The sequence below is a fragment of the Protopterus annectens genome, chromosome 11.part0 (assembly GCF_019279795.1).
Source record: "Protopterus annectens isolate FY-2018-M chromosome 11.part0, PAN1.0, whole genome shotgun sequence".
Taxonomy (NCBI): Eukaryota; Metazoa; Chordata; order Ceratodontiformes; family Protopteridae; genus Protopterus; species Protopterus annectens.
Genome location: NC_056745.1, coordinates 338,702,637 through 338,720,136, shown reverse-complemented (window position 1 = coordinate 338,720,136; position 17,500 = coordinate 338,702,637). Strand labels below are relative to the sequence as shown.

Sequence of the window (17,500 nt, the reverse complement as noted above, 5' to 3'; positions counted from 1 at the left end):
TCTTGTAGATATTTTTGAGGGAGTTGATATCTAACTCTTCTGATGCTCTGGATAAGATCAGACTGCTGTCACTGACTGACGAAACTGCACTGGCAGAAAATGAAGAGCTAACAATAAAAATAAAGGTAAGCAAATGGCTGTGTTCTGTATGCCTTGTCTTGGAAAGTAGCTACTGGAATGTTTGCTCATAGTGACCCACTTGCTAATTTACCTGAAGTTAAGTGCATTATTGAGGAACTGTATCTGTGGAACACTCGTCTGTAATATAGCAACATCAGAAAGGGAATTATCAAAGCATGCCAACTGCTTAGAATTCACTCTAAATTACAGGTGACTTTATAGAAATTTACACTGTATGTAGCCATGCTCCTGAAACAGTGGTGACACTAAGCTGCATGATGATATTTTTGCATTTTGAGTTGGAACAAACAAGGTAGACTGCTGTTAGTAGGGTATGTTTGTGCTAGGAATAAACAACCTTGAGATTAACTGAAACCTAGTTTTCATACAAATGTGCAAGTTTTATGCTGTGTTGTATTGTGCCTGTGGCACAGGAGGAGGTAGCTATAAAGGGTTAACCATGTATGAAATGTTGCTATTGATGTAAAGCTCACTAGGGCAGGTTTAGTTTGGCAAAATGGTGCACAATCTAGAGAAGTTCCAAGGCTGAGTAGCCTTCCTGCCTACCCAGTCTGCAGTTTTATATTCTTTTGAGTAGGAGCACTGTTACTAGTCTAAAGAACTTGCTAGTCAATGTATCAATGTTGCAGCATAAGATCCTTCATGCAGGTAAACTTCCTAAAGTGATGGACCCTCCCCGATGGAGTTGTCCAAATGCCTGCAGAGATTAATCCTTCCCTCTTCTGGGGAGGGAAGCAATCTGTCTACTGGCTGTATAAAGTGGCATCACTTGAGGGGGAGCTAGGGCATTACACTTTTGTATCCATTCCAGAGTCCTAAGATGTATAGTGCATGCAGCACATCAGATGTACATAACTACCTGGTTTACCACATTAGCTGGTTCTGCTTGAATAATTGAAGCCTTACTGTTTTGTGTGCCCTTTTGGTGGCAAATGGTTCACCATGTGGTGACTGGTAGTTGGCTTCTCTCTGCCTCCATTGAGAGCAGGATCCCTCATGGGCCATTTGGCAACTTGACTGGAAGCTTGGAAGTTTTAGGTGCTAGTCTCCAAGCAGTTTGTCAACATTCATAAAAACTAGAACTGGCAGTTGAATCTTCCTTCCCAGTTGCCATTAGTTTTGGTTTCAGTAGAACATTCCTTGGTAGGAATTTCATTCCAGTCGCCTTTACTGGAGTCTGAGAGGTGGGACATCCTCTGCTTTTACAGTTGAGAGAAATCCAGGCATGGTTTGCACTGGGGCCTTTGAAGTTTCATCTGCAAAGGCCCCTCTCTTTTGGCCTAGCTAACTGGATGGCCCTGGAATATAGTAACATCACCAGGGTTTATGACTTTAGCTTCCAAACTAGCACTGGAGCTGCAGATGAGTGTTTTTTCCATAGGGGCATCTGTTTTGTAATAGGCCTGGCTTGGGTCTATTAAGCTTTGATGCTGGTGTATTTGCCTGACACCTTCACGTTTTTGTGCCAGACACTGGGCTTCTATGGAAGGTACCCTCTGGAATGCTGTCCTAAAGGTGAGGATAGCATCTGATGTAGATGAAGTTACAAGGCTTGCTGTCCTTGACATCTTTTTGAGGACACTGGAAAGGCAGTGGTACCTAGTGATCTGAACATGTACTTTGATTTTTTTTTTTTTTTTTTTTTTGGAAGCCTAGAGTTGCACTTTCATTGCAATGTTTGTACTTTGCCTCTTTTGGTGGGCTTCTCCACTCTTGCTTGAGTTTTGCAAGCTGGATTATTCCACTCTCGTTTTGCAAGCTCCTAGAAACCGTCTGGCAAGATTTGTCTACCATGTTGGACTTTGGTTCCTGGTTGCAGTTTAGTCATGCTCCACTTAATACTTGGATTTGTGCTGGTGAACTTTCCCATCATCTTGTTGGGAGAGTGGGGGTTCAGTTTCTCTGTTCAGAGTTTGTCATAAAAGCTGTAGTGAGGCACATTTGGATGGCTGTTTTGTGAGTGGCCTAAGTAGTGTACCTGCATGAGAGGGCCTGGGCTAAGATATTCCTAGCTGGAGAATGAACTGGCCTGCTTGAAAAGATGGGTGGGATCCAAGCTAAGTGAGGTTTTCATGATTCAGCCTCTACTGTTGGTTTGTCTTGCTGTATATTACATTCTTGCTATTGCTGGAGAAGCGGGTCTTGAATATGTAGTTCCAACCTTTTTTGCTGGTTGGAGACCCAGTTGGGTCTTGGCCCTCTTCCCTGAGGCTTGCAGGGTCTCTGAGGAAATCTACTCCTTGGCATGGCTTGTTTCCTGGGCTTCCCATGGGGTGAATCCCTTCTCGGACGGTCCTCTTGCCTCGTCTTAAAGGGAGTGTTGGTCTTCTAAGTTTGACCTGACACATTTGCTTTTATTTCTTGTTGCTCCTAGTCTGGAGAGGTAGCTACTTCAATGATGTGGACAGGTCTGTCACCTTTGATGTTGCAGTTTAGGAGTGCAGAGTTCCCTGCTTTGCAGATCAGGTTTGATATTTCTAGGGTTTTATTCCTTACTTCTGGGTTGGTATGCCAGTTAGCTTAGTGTGTGTGTGTGTGTGTGTGTGTGTGTGTGTGTGCGCATTTCTTAAGTCTTGCTTGGGTTAAGTTTAGCTCCCTAGTTTGACTCTGCTTTATGGAAATTGAAAGTAGTTACGTAGGGTGCATCTTGCATAAGCAGCAAGGAGACTTCAGTCCTCATCTCATTCAGGAGAGGTGGGTCCTTCATACAACCTGAGGCCTAGGATACATCCAGTGGAGGAGTCTCTGAAATATTCAGCCCCTTTTTGTTTGAGCCATATCCTTATCCCAGGGGTTGTACACGGCAGTATTGACTAGCACTTTTCCTCCGTTTCTGGAATTGCTTCAGGCCTGCTCTTTTGTAGGGTTCCATGCGCCAGTAGCAATAGTTTCTCCTAGTGAAACCTTCCCTGTGACTGTCTTTAACTGCAGAGAGGCATGCTTTTGCTGGTTTTTGGCATGTTAGGGTGGAGAGTGTTTAATGTGTCTTCAGGGTTAGCATGCTCTTCTCTGCTTGGTCTTCAGGACCGGCTGTATATGAGGGTGGGGCCATTGCCCATGTTTTAACACTTGGCAGTTCTCCTGTAAGCTTCTTGAGTGGGATCAAGGACGCGTTTATTCCATGGGAAATGCATTTCTCATGTGAGGGAGGGACCTGGACCACTCCCTTGTTTTGGAGGGGTTTCTTTTCCTTGCCTGGGTTTGTCTTTACCTGTGCCTCTGGGTTTTCGTGATCCAACAGGACTACAGCCCCCCCCCCCTTTTTTTTTTTTTTTGAGGGGTATGCCCACAGACTCCCCCTTGATGGCCGAACTCTGCTGCTCCCAACCTAGTCACTTGTTCAAAATCCGGCAAGTTTTAAAACTGGTCTTTGCTTGCTCCTACTGTCTTTGTAGTCTGACATCAGACCTAAATATACTTTATCCTTGCCTCTTACCATTTGATTGGTCCTGATTTCATTTTTGTTTCCTGAACACTAGCTCTAATATCAATTGGTCCTTATTTCTTTTTCTGAGTAGTTTCCAGAACACTAGATCTGATATCCATGATCATTCTTCCTCAGCCATTTGCTATGGATCCAACTCTGACAGTACTATAGCTTGTGGCCAACAAACACTTTGCTCTACCCTACCCATAATGCAGCAACCCTTAACATACCCTAGATCTCATTTGCTCTTTGTGTATCTGCACTTGTATATTCTTGCTTGCTATTGCTGTGGTCTAACTCTTGCCTTTGTATATTTGTGTATTGCCTGTAGTAGGTGTGTGGGGATTTTCTTGATTTCCCAAATTTCTACAAAAAGCTGCAAGATTGAAGAGCACTCATCCTTCTTGCACTTTACCGGCCTCTGCAAGTTTAGTTCCCCTTCCTATGACCTCATCTAACTAATCCACCTTTAATTCTGGAGCCATTCTAGACCTGTCTCGCCTGACAGGCATGATTCGCCCAGATATATCATACCTAAAGCTGACATTGTGGTTTCTCCACTGCCATTAATAGCCTTGTCTGTCATGTAGCTTCCCATAAATATTCCAGTAGGAGAATCTGCAAGAGTAAGTGGAATTTGTTGAGCGCATCAAAGTATTGAGATCCCTTTTCAACCTCTAAATTTCTACCAAAAATTCTAATGTAGTGCAGTGGTATGGCGATAGCGTTCTTGCCTCACAGCAAGAGGTTCTCCTGTTCGATTCTCGGCTGGGCTTGGGAGTGCCTTCTGTGTAGAGTCTGCATGTTCTCCCTGCAGTTGGGTAGCATTCGAAAGAAATGTGTGCGTAAATGGGCGTGCTTTTGTTGAAGGTTGGGCGTCGAGCTGGCACCTCTGCATTTTGTAAAAATCTACTGCTACTCCTCAGCGGACCGGAGTTCTGCTGTGGCGACCCCTTACCGGGAAAAGCCGAAAGACAAAAGTGTGTAATGAGGGAGCTAGCTGCATTAAATTTGCAAGATTCTACTCCTCTCTGGAAATGTGATCTTAAATTTTTGACCTGGAAGACATTTCTGGTGGCATCATCAGGTGATGTTAGAATTCAGTGTCTGTCTGCTAACTTGCTTTTTAATTATATAATATGTCATTAATTAGAACTGTTTCTGATTTACACAGAACAAAAGACGGAGGAAAATCTAATCAATTCATATCTTTTACAAATAACAAATTGGGCAAGTCTATTACAGAAGTGATATCTGCAAGGTGGATTATGAATTGGGTAGCCTGTCTATAATCAGGCATTTCCTTTACCAAAGCCTTTTTAAAGATCACTCTAAAAGATCTATGGCAACATCAGTATTTTTATGCAACCATTCCACGGATGGCATGCACAGCTGCTACTTGGGCTAATCCTCTTATTACTCTACAAATTGGATCTGGTCTCAAGGGGAAGAACAGCCTTTGTTTCATCTCTGCTCAGGAATACCCTTCCTTAAAGTCCCCCTGGTATGTAAGGTAGCTGGGGACTCTTTGTCCCAATGGTTGAAATGCTTTGAAAATTGAAATCTGTAGTTTATGTAATTAACCATAATGTTCCATCTGTGTTGTCCACTTTCATTCCTCAATTTGCCACCCACCAATATCTGACATTTGTCTTCTCATTCTGAAATAGAGAGATTCTGACTCCATTGTGTCTTCTATGGAGGTCCAGATACTGGTTTCCTTAGTTAGGAACATTATTCAGATAGTTATTTGTCTCTTTAGCGGACAAGATCTTGGGGATTGTTGCATTTTAGGTAGGGAGGAGTTCAAAAGTTTCAGTTGGCCACGCGCTATGCATTGGTTAATTCTGTAGTTGGTATGTACCTGCACATGGGATAAGTCTGTGCTTCATAATTCTTAATATGGTTAAGTTCTTTTCCATCTTTATTTCCAGCCGAAGTCTTGTGTATAGGTCTTGACTATATTCCTTTATTTGGAATTGGGGAGCCAGGTTTAAGGAAAGCTTAAGCACCAAGAGAATGTTTTGGAGGATCCTTCATAGGTTTTTATGGTATCCTCCAATGGAGCTCTGGGAGATTGGTGTAGCTTCAATGGGCAAAGCCTAAGCTTTTTGATAGGAAATGTAATTGAAATGCAAGGACATAAATTTGACTATCTCTAGAACCATAGGAGTTATTAAAGTGTAAATGGTAAACTCTTCAGTAAAAACTAGTGGTAGTGTTTTAATGTCTGTGTCCTAATAGTTTCTGCAGTTTAAACTTTTATACCATTTACTACATCTCTACAACCTCAAATTACATGGCAGACTTTTGCTCATCTATTCAGTTGAGAGCCTTCATGTGAACTAAGCAGTTCTGCCCATGCCACTTAAGTACGGAACTTGGGGAAGTATGGAACTTGGGACTGTTTAAAAAAGTTTTTCTTGTATAAAGAATGTGCTTACCTGCTCTAGACAAGAGGCAAAGTATTTGGGCAGCTGTACTAGTTGTGGAACTTTAAAGTTGAAATCTTCCAGTAACTTGTATGTAGCATGCTTTTGGAATAAATGTAAGTTTCAATTTCATATGCTTACAGATATCCATAAGGTGTAACTAGAGAAACATCTGGAGGTGTCACTAGGCAGTGAGTTAAATGCTGAAAGTTTGTAATTTCTTTACCCCCCCCCCCCCCCAAGTTGGGCTCGGCTGGAAATAACCTGCTGTATCTGTCAGGGGATGGCTTTCTTGAGAGAAACCCTCCACCAAGCTGCTGTTAAGCTTGCTTCACTTTTGTGCAGTACTTTCTGCAACAAAAAACATGATTTCTGAAAAATGGATCTGAGAAATTGAACTGTGGTTTTATGAAAACTGGCCTGCTGTAGAGTAGGGGTAAACCTCCTGATTTTGTGAGCTTGCCGTGGCAAACTTAAAGATGTAGAGGTTAAGCTTATTTGTAGATAATAGGCTTGTTTTGGCTGCTCCCATTGGGGTCGCCACAGCGGATCATCTGTTTCCATTTCTTCCTGTCCTCTGCATCTTGCTCCTGTCACACCAACCACATGCATGTCCTCTGTCTCCACATCCATAAACCTTACTTTAGGCCTTCCTAGGCAGCTTCATCCTTAGCATCTTTTTTCCCAATGTACTCTGGACATGTGCTGATGTAATCTTGCCTCTCTGGCTTTGTCTCCAAACCTTCCAACCTAGGCTGACCTAATATACTTATTCCAAATCCTGTCCACCCTTGTCACACCCAGTGCAAATCTTAATATCTTTTAACTCTTCACTTCCAGCTCTGACTCCTGCCTTTTTGTCAGCCACGGGTCTCCAACCCATGATACATAGCTGGTCTCACTACCATCTTGTAGACCTTCCCTTTCACTCTTACTGGTACTAGTCTGTCACAAATCACTCCTGACACTCTTCTCCACCCACTCCATCCTGCCTGTACTCTCTCTTCACAGCTCTTCCACACTCACCATTACTCTGAACTGTTAGGCTTGTTTATTTGCCTGAAATCTGTAGCCAAGTGACCCTGTTGCAGGGTTTTGAGATGGAGATTCTTGTATAAAAGAATTCCATATATTCTTGTATAAAAGAATAATTCCATATAGCATTTCTGACCAGACAACCTTGTGATAGCCATGGGACTGAGATGTGAAATTGAGAACCTAAGACTGTATGAAATGGTCCTACAGAATAGAGGAAAGGGGGGTTCAAGGAGATTTGAAGACTGATGCATTTGACTGAGGATTATTGGTATGAAAAAGTAGAGGGAAGTAAATTTAAGTGAAAATGAAGTTATTGGCTTTGAGGGTGTGGCAGAAGCAGTTTTAATAAGCTTTAAAGTCTACAGTGGTCCCGAGAGCAGTGTGACCCTTTGAAAGGCCATACAACATGACTTAATGGTAGACTGTGTAACCTTTCAAAGGTTTTTGGATTTTTGGTTGTTAGTGTTTGGAAGACTATGTAGTGTGTGATGGAATTTTTTTTTCTTCTCCCCCTTAGTGTGACAAAGAGAAGAATATGATTCACATAACTGACACTGGAATTGGTATGACCAAAGACGAATTGATTAAAAACCTTGGTACAATTGCAAAATCTGGTACAAGTGAGTTCTTAAACAAGATTAATCAAATGCAGGAGGAGGGCCAGTCAACATCTGAATTAATTGGGCAGTTTGGTGTTGGATTCTACTCTTCCTTCCTTGTTTCGGACAGAGTTATTGTGACATCCAAGCACAACAATGATACACAGTACATCTGGGAGTCTGATTCAAATGAATTTTCTGTAATTGAAGATCCTCGTGGAAATACCTTGGGCCGTGGTACCACAGTCAGGTGAGTTTGTTTTCTTAATACGTTTGAAAGATGCATGGTTTCTTTTTATAGAATGCTATTTTACAGCTCTATTTTCTGCAGAGTATAACATTTTTCCACTGCATGGTGTTTCCCAATTCAGATGGTGTGGTTATGGCATAACTTTCAGACTTTGGTTCATAAATTAAGTTATGCTAAATACTTGTGGCTTCTGCAGTCATGAAGTAACCAGAAATGTTTAGGGTGTCTGTAATGAGATGATGCCGCAGTAGAGCCAAGACTAGTTTGCCCCAGGTGTTTCTGTAGGAAGAAATTGGCTTAACTCTTGACATGGTTGCATAACCCCATATTTGTCCAAGGAATGTGTACTTTTCCCCTTTGTGTTGCAGCTTCCCAGAAGTTTATCCTTTCTAATTCAGTTTACTCGCCTTCCAACCCAATTTTTACATTTTCGGCATCAGCACTGTTAATCTGCTGGATGCTAGAAAATTGAAATAACCTGCATTGATCAAAGCAGTTAAGACAGTATGTGAAAAGCATTTTAAAGAGGACCAGATGGATGCTGTTGGTGGTGATAACTGGATGAAGGCCCCCCCCCACAGGTAACTTGGTGTCTTCATAGTCAAGTCCAACTTTCTTCATTTAAGGGTACCAGAATGGAATCCTTGTCTTAAATTTGAGCATTATAAAGATGTTCTCATGCCAAAAACAAAATGTAGGTTAACTGTCGCTCGGTGTCAAGTTGGCGTAGCAGAATGTTTGTTTTTAAAGGTGCAGCCTTAATTTGTAACCAGATGAAATGGTCTAAATTTGGGCATGTTGCTGGCTGTATAATTTTAAGGGTCTAGATTATTTTAAAGCCACTAATTTAAACCTTTTACTTTGTGCACTTTTTTGATTAGATTGCAACACAATCTTGGTGTTTTTACTTTGTATCAGTGTCCACATTACAAGCCAAGTGACTGGCACTTGCCTAATGCAGATTTAAAGCCTGGATGAGTGCAAGAGTGAAAGTAGTGGGACACGCTTGATGGTCTTGGCTTTGCAGTTCACCATTTTATAGATGGGATGAGTACTTTAGTCTTTGTCCATACTACTAATCAGCCCATTGTGAATTTTCTAGTAGAGTGACTTGCTCCCCAGAGCTGTAGTGTGGGTACATGTGCAAGAGATAACAAAGCTGAGAACAAAAAATAAGCGTACACAGCAGCATTGACTCTCACTGTTGGCATTTCTCAAAGAGTGGCTTTGATCTTTCCAGAAAAGCAGCATGGGGGGGTTATTACCTTTAGTACTTTTGGCAGGCCTTGAAAACCAACCCATTGAAACATTCATGTGCTGAAATTTTCCTCCAAAGGAAAGATTTTGAGACTGTCTTCCACACCATCTCTTATTTGGAGAGCAGAGATTGGTTTGGTGACTTGTGGCCTAGTAGATGTGGGAGCTGGACTTAGTCCAGTATGGGTAGGCATCCTAAGCATTTTAATTTCATAGATGCCATTAGTCTTGCGGTTTAGGGTAGACTTCTGCTTTCAGCTCTGACTGGCTGGATATCTTCCCTGGCAAGTCTAAATGTCCTGTGGAGCATTTTGCTGGCCAATCTGAAATTCTCTTGGATTGCTGATTCTCTCCTCAAACTCCAGGGCCATGTGCAAGAAATTTGCTACGTAATTACCTTGTGTGGGGATAAGGATATTTATGGACTGTTGCCGGATGCAGAACAAAGCTGTCCCATGTCTTCACTGCAGCCTGGTATGGTGCCTTCAGTACTGCTGTAACTGCACTGTCCTACTGTACCTTTTACTTGTGAGAGACCTCGTAATGCTTACAATCCCCCCCCCCCCCCCAACTTGCAGAGCAAGTCTCTCTGTAGGAAAGGCAACATTTTGCTTTTAGAGATGGCTTGTCACCCCCCTGGCTTGTCACCCCCCCCCCCTATTATCTGCATGCAGCTGACATAAGCATCAGTGTCTTTTTTGGGGTGGGAGGTTAGTATGCCTTTCCTCCTGTCCTGTGGCTACTGTTGGCCTCCACTTGCATAGGAACACGTTGCCAGCCAAGACCACCACCACCCTTCCAAAGGATGAGCAAGCCAGTATAAGCTGCTCAACTGTACTCCTTGCCTCTTTCAGTGTCCTGGCTGCTAGTTGAACAATTAGTCAAGGGCTCATTGCTCTTTCTTCAGATTCCTTCAGTACATCATTGCAGTCGGTTAACTGTGGCAAATGGCAATGCTGCAGCGTATGCTGAATGCTGTACAAACCGTGGCTGCATCTTTGTATCCTGCCTTGAAAATCACAAATGGGGGAGGGACCAGGGATACAATATGTACTTTCTTACCAATACAATTGGTAGCTGAGCTATATACTGCTAGTTTGACTGCAGCACTCCAGAAGTTAAAGCTCAACCTGTGTCCATCACTACAAATTCCAATTTTCTTCTGCCCTCAACTTTTGTATTGCAGCTGTCCAGTACGGAGTTCATTGCTCTCCCATCCCATCAGTGCCAGAAAGCCATAACAGAGGGAAAATGCATTTTTATTTCTTTAAATAACTGCATGTAAACTATGTTTTAATTTGCAAACTCTTGGCAAAAATATATTGTGAAGGATTCCTTGATACAGACTCTAAAGCTACAAATTGTGGTAAAAGCACTCTGCAGGTTCAGAAAGCTGCTAAATTTCATGCAGGTGGAGCAACTATGCTCTTGGTGGGATTTATGCAGAAGCTCTAATGCATGCTTGAATGATGGCTATGAAAAGTATCATTCTTGTTAGTTAGATACTTTAACGAATGAAATGCTCCCAGAGGAAAAACTGGAACCTCCATTATTTCACAGTTTTCAAAACTAAACACCTGCCTCACATTTTTAATGTTATTGAGATAATGTAATTTTAGGAGTTTAAACTTCTTATTCATACTATTCTGTGCAGGAGTTGGGGCACATTTGTTACAATTTTGTGCTTGATGGAGACTAGCATTGCTATAGCTTTTGCATCGTGGGTAAACTGCTCCATGAATTGTCGCATTTCATTATTGGTTATATAATTTACATTTGTAGATGCCTGTGGGGATAGTCTTGGAGCTAGGTGGTATGGCATATTTAAAGTGCTCGAGTCTTGAGATTTGGTTTGCAGACATAGGGCTCTGGTATGTATACAAAAGCTTTGCTGTAGACTTATTTTCATGGTCAGTCTTTACAGACTCCTCATTTTAGAATGGTGAGTATTGAAAAGACTACAGGGCAAGTGTTGCTTTTGTCTTGAGATTGAGTAGTGCAGGATAGACCTTCAGTGTTCTCAGCTGGATTTGAGAAGCTGGGAATTAACTGTAGACTATGAATTAGAACATACTTTCTCAGTTTCACAAGCTAGCCAGGTCAGAAACTGGCAACATGCCTGCCTCTACAAAAAGGCAAAGGAAAAAGTTGTTTGTAGAACACCTGTATGGAATGAAACTTGGCATTATTTGAGCCTTTATCTACAACTCACTTGGTATTCATCCCAGCAAGTGTAGTCTTGTAGCCATAGGTCCGTCTTTAATTCTACACAGCCATGCAATTTGAGTGAAGAATTATCTGTAGTGGGGATGCTTCCAGAAATGTTGGTGCCATTTGAGCTTGTGTGCTTTTAATTTTTGAAGTTGCACTGAAGCCTCAAATGAGGTCCCAGCAAATATGATAAAGATGTTTAGAGATAAATGGCTCCTGAGAGTAGTCGTAGCAGTTCGTCTTCAGAGATTTCGTGATAGGAGTTTGATACCTCTGTCCTGCCCACAGTTGTGAATGTTCACTTGTTCAACACTGGCCCTAGCATGCTTATTCTTCAGTAGTCTTTGGATAATTTCTGTCCGCACAGAGACCTATTTCAGATGACCAAGCATGCTAGGGCAAGTGTTAAATAGGACATAACTATGGGTAGTACAGAGATATCAAGGGTAGTACAGAGATATCAAATACTGTTACAGGAAAGTAAGATGGGAGACTAGTTCACAAGTTGATAAGTGATTTTTTTTTTTTTTTTTTTCCCCCAGGATAACTGCTTAAAGAGCCCATGAAAAGCTGTGCTTAACTGAATTTTACTCCGTTTTTTTGAGATGACAAGTTTGTCTGTCTCTGAATATTTTACATATGTCCCCTTTCTGTAGTGGACATGGGCACCATCTCGGAAGTGAATTTACAATTCCTATCCATTTGATCTAGACTGCGTCTGAAGAGCGCTGCTCCAGAGTGTAATATGGGGTCTCTCTGTCTCCGGGCTGGATTTGAGCACATTTTAGGTTGGGCATAGATCACCCCTTATACATGCCAGAAGGTGTACTGTACTCTCTTGGTCTGAGGGCCAAGTACAGAGGGTCTATTACCTTGCATTGGGATGTCCTGCCTTTATTTGAGTTGTGCAACATAGCATCCTGAACTTTGCCACTTCCTCCCAGTAGTGAAGTCCATCTGTGCAACCAGAGGTCACCTTGAGTCCACTGTTTGGGAATTGCATATTAATAGCACACCCCTAAGGATAGAAGTCTGCATTTTTTTTGGTTGGTTGTTTATTTTTTTTTATTATTTTTTTTTTTTTTTTTTATTTACATCACTGCATTCAATGATTACCCCCAACTTGCAGTTATTGGCAGACTTAATCAGCCAAAGGTCTTTTGCGTTGTGTGTTCTGAACGGCAAGTCCCAGCACTAACCCTGTAGCAAACCACTAGTAATTGGTCTCTTGCTGGACATGGATGTCCTGTCCGAGCCATTTGGGTAACCATCTGGTTTACTTAAGGATTTATGCCCAGTTTCTTGAGTTTGTCTAGATTACGCAAGTGGGGAACTGCCAGATGCCTTAGTCTGCTAAAGGTAGGCAGTATGCAGAGTTTACCCTCATCCATGGTCCTAGTGGCTTTCTCAGAGGTCCACTAGAGAGCCAAACTGGGTTGAGACCAGTTTTTTAGATGTGATTTATTCTCTCCATGGCCTTGCATAGACTAGTCCAAACGTATGGCGGTGTAATTTTCTGGGTCTGATGGTACCCCCTTAGTCAGGAATGACTGCTGTTCACAACTTATGGACAAGACAATCTGGAGGCTGTGATTAGAGATCTTAGTGGGCTGATGGGTCCCGTGTCAAGCTATTTAAGCAGCATCCTGGGATAGTAAAGACTCTGAAGCTATGTTTTTAGCTTTAGAGAGCACAGTAGCAATCTGTTCTTTGGTAGGGGAACGGTGGAGTGGGTTTCTGGGGGGGGGGTAGCTTTAGTTCAGGGGAATGGTGGAATGTGTTTCTGGGGAGGGGGGTAGCTGAAGGTCAGGGGAGGTGAAATTTTGAGCTGAACTTATTGGCCAGCAGGTTTGCTACATTTTCTGGCTGAGTAAGTGATGCCATCTACAACTAATTCTGTACATTGGATGTTGCCCTTTAAAGACTGAGCACAGCTGAAAAGTGCTTTATGGTTATTCTTGGCTTGGTAGGCTTTTTCTCACCTCCATTTGCTTTTGAGAAAACTACCAGTTAGTCTAATGGAGTTTTGCTCTGCTGTGCACATTCTCTTCTAGATGGGGGAACCTTTTGTTGTACAGCCTATTTTTCTATTCTACTACTGCCATTTCTGTGCAGTTCTCTTTTTTTTTTTTTTTTTCTAGGGCTATTGTGTATGCCTCTTCATAGTCTCGGGTTTTCTGGGTTTGGGGAAGGCTTGGGGAAACTAGCTATACCATCACTTAATATGAGTTAGTTTGCTGTAGAAAAGTTCTTAAAAGGATTGGGGAGGTTTTATATTTCAAGGGACCCTGCTTTGTGATTCAACTAGTGAGGACTTCACGTGGGAGGGGGGGGGTCAGTGCTTTCCCCTATTTAGAGTATCTGGTCTAGGATATTTTTACCCATAAGGAGTGCAGACTAGCTGCTCCAGGGCATTTGCATTGACAGTCTAGAAATCTTTGGGTCTGCAGGTTGTCTAGTGTGCTTTCCAGCTAATGGAGGGGTAGTTGAAATCACCCCCATGAGGTGAAGAGAACTTATCCTGTATAAATAGCTACACCTCCACCTTTTGCCCTTGAATGTGTGATGTGCATTATAGTCCTGCATTGCTAGGTTGCTTTCCATGGCTTTGAGCCATGTTACAGTAACTCCACAGATGCCAGCATCCTCCAGGATGAGGAGTGCTTAGTGTAGCTGCTTGAGACTCCTAGCATTTGAGCAGTAATACCTTTAGCTTACCTGGAGTAGATCTTGCTATGTTAGAAAAGTTTGTTTGGCAATGCCTAAAAAAAGGACTGTTGGGGTGGATAATGTTTTGGCCAATATCTGAGCCTAGTAGTAACATGTGAAGACCAGCAAAGCAGCACAGCCTATCAGCCAAACTGACAAATATTGGACTCCTTTGGGAATGGCACCAGTATGTCTGTGGTCACTACACCTACATAGACTGAGCCATACTGGTGCATGTGGTTGTGACCTCACTAATTGCATGATTTGGCAAATCCTGGCGTGTGCCAAGCAACTTAACTGTAACCTTATTATCCAGCCTGGTGTGAAGGACATCAGTGTCACTCGGAGTGTCCTATGACAAAGGTGTTGCACTTTTTTTATGGGTTTGGTAGTTGACGCAATGAGTTGTAGTTTTATGTGTTGTGCTGGGAGTTTGCTTGTGTGCGTATGGAGTTTGAGGACTGTCTGAGAAGCCTGAGGTTTGAGTAACATGTGAACACGTGTGTGTGTGTGTGTGTGTGTGTGTGTGTGTGCTTGTCGCTGACAAATGTAAGCCTTTTTTTGCTTGTATGAGAGTCTTTCCTCCAGTTCCTTTGTGTAACTACATCGGTCTGTTCCAGAGTTAAGTGGTTGGCATTGTACACAAGGCAATTTTCTACAATGGCTTCAGGATGTCAATATCCACCAAGCTAGATACAGAGATAGTAGGAAAGGCAATTTTTCTACAATGGCTTTTCTACAAGCAGAAAAAAAGTTTTAAACTAGGTATGCCCAAAGGCCAATCATGTAAACACATTAAGCTTTCAACCAGAAATTTCCAGCACATAGATCAGCCCTCCCCTGCCACAAGGGGGTCAGACTTTGACCCTATTAATGTAAAAAGACTGGTTTGTAGCCCAGGTGTTGGGGAACCACAAAAAATAGATGGCCTAAAAAACACTGAACATGGTGGATAAAGTGAGAGTACTGTACTGCAAATGCAGACCAGAAGCCATTTCAGGATTGGAAAAAAATGCAACATCTTGGAGTATGCAATAAAAGTTTCTGATCAGGATGCAGCACAATTGACTGAAGCTAGAAATGTGTTCAACTGGTTATTCTTAGACTTGAAGAAAACTTATAAGGTCCCAAGAAAGCTGGCTAGGGCAGTCCTGCAGTGGTTCAAAGTCCCAGGAACACTGGTAGAATTCGTGCAGGCTATGTACAATGACCCAGTGACTCTAGTATGAACAGAGGTCTGATTCGGAGGGGTTCCCTATGAGATTGGGTGTGCATCCGGCTCAGCACTTAGCCCAAGGCTGTGGTCTAGTGGTATGACCATTAGTGGTGACTGCAGAGTATCCAGACATCACTGCACATTTAAAGGTATAAAATCGATGCATGTATTCAAATACTTGCATTAGATGTTCAGAACCAAACCGCAATGTGTACAGCACACCTAACCATCGGATGACCAAATGGGTTTGTTTGCTCTAAGTTTATTAACCTAGACTGCTCCAATGACCTGAGTGCTGAATACTTGAATGAGCAACAGACTGGAGCTTGGCTCTGCCAAGTAGCAGTAAGCAGTAGTCTTCTAGACTGCATATGTGGGAGCAATTGTTTCCCTGGGGAAGGAAGGGATAGAAGGCCCTTGCTCAAATATGTGTGTCTGCTACCTGGAGTTAGGAACTTTGCCATCAACTAAAAACTGATGGCACTGGTAATTGCCATAAACTGAATGGCATCGGTAACTCTGCTGCAGTTCTTCCACTTTTGAGCTGATCAGTGACACTCTAGAGTAGAAGGACTTGCTGTTGAGACATTCAGGTGCATGCCTGAAGAGCTGTCCAGTGGTTCACTGGCTTTCCTAATGGCTACATTCTTGGGTAAAGAATAAATGTAAAGGACCGGAGCCATGTTACTTCACATGTGTTGGGTTCTGTTCTTGTATCCCATGCATCTTAATTCAGTTGTCTTTTCATACCATGGTGCTTGCACTTTTTATATTCTAGTTTCTTGTGTATGAAGTTGAGTCCTTCTCAAATGTGAGTTCTGAAGGGAGGCTGTCGTGCTCTCTTGGTTGCTGCACCCTTTTAGAAAGGAATTGCCTCTGCAGCAAAATCATAACCAAGCTGTTGAGTTCTGGTTCTTGTGAATATTCTCAGTACTGTGCATCTTAAGTTGGTGCAATTTTGGCATCCAACTTTGTGTATAAAAGGGGTCTCTTGAAGTGAGCGCTTAATGAAAGCAAAGAATACTAAAATATGCAATATGGTGAAACACACTGACAAGGTTGCAAGATGCTGTGCTTAGGATAAAGGTAGGGCTGAGACTTTGCAGAGTAGCTAGCTTGCAGGCTAAAGTCCCAAGGTACAGCAAGAGTCTCTTTCAGTAGCAACTCTGGTTTATTCTAGATGACTACTACTCTAGAATATTCTGTGGGAACTAACCCTGCAGCAGCTTTGATAGCTTTTGTTAGCATGGCTTTCTTCCAACTTACATGTGTGTGAGTGCATATTGGCTTCTAATACCCTCTAGACCAGGGGTGGGCAAACTTTTTGATTCGTGGGCCACATTGAGTTCTAACATTTGAAAAAGGGGCCGGAACAGGAGCAGATAGATGGCATGCTTTGAAAACATCACCTCATTGGGGGGAAAATACACATCTTGGGATATGGAGAAAACATGTGCTTTAATTTCCAATGAAAATGAAGAAAAGCATTACAATAAAATCTCTGACTTCAAAATGAGTCTTTAAACACTGAAAATCAAATTACCATTTTATTTTAAAGCACTGAAAGTTCTGTTATCCTTCAGGATATCACCATCACTCTCCTCCTGACCGTCTTTTTTTTTTTTCAAAAACGGTAGGAGATGCAGATGTACTTCTGTTCCTTTTATTCAATTTGTTTCCCCGGTGCCAAAAGTCAACAACGACCAGTGCAAGGACGAAACAATTGCAGCAAGTCAGTCTGTGAAGCGTTATATTTGATCTGCGCGCACCGTTTATTTTAACAACGTGCGTATCACGGAGACGCACACATTTTAATGGGAGCAGTGTTGTTGGTCTCCTTTTATAGCCAGCACATCAAAGTCTGGAATTAGTTTTTGTTGTGGCGATTCTCAGGATGGATCTGAGGTGTAGGTCTTAACTTGGATCTGTGGCTGGCTTTGTTGATGTTCATGACGCTGAAGGTCTGTTCACACACGAAGGTAGAGCCGAACAAAGCCAACATCATCTGCGCTTTTCGCCTTAGATTTGGAGACGCGGCATCATTGAGTGAAGCATAGAAGTCATTTAGTTCTCTTAAGGCAGGGTCGGACTGAAGGTCTATCGGTTCGAGCTGAAGCTCCTCTGGAGCTGTTTCGGGGTCTTGTGACAAAGGCCACCAATTGAAGTGACTTGTCAATTTTGTCAATCCAAAAACCGACGGCAGAATTCTCCGTGCAGTGC

At 42.4% G+C, this 17,500-nt stretch overlaps 1 protein-coding gene across 1 annotated transcript in view; it reads left to right on the top strand.

Annotated features, from left to right (window-relative positions):
• Window positions 1-17,500, top strand: part of HSP90B1 (heat shock protein 90 beta family member 1) — a 146,299-nt gene that overhangs the window by 14,155 nt on the left and 114,644 nt on the right. Inside the window, exons 4-5 of the mRNA XM_044087846.1 lie at window positions 9-125; window positions 7,556-7,887. Of these exons, the coding sequence (XP_043943781.1) occupies window positions 9-125; window positions 7,556-7,887 (449 nt within the window). The remainder of the gene's footprint in view (window positions 1-8; window positions 126-7,555; window positions 7,888-17,500) is intronic.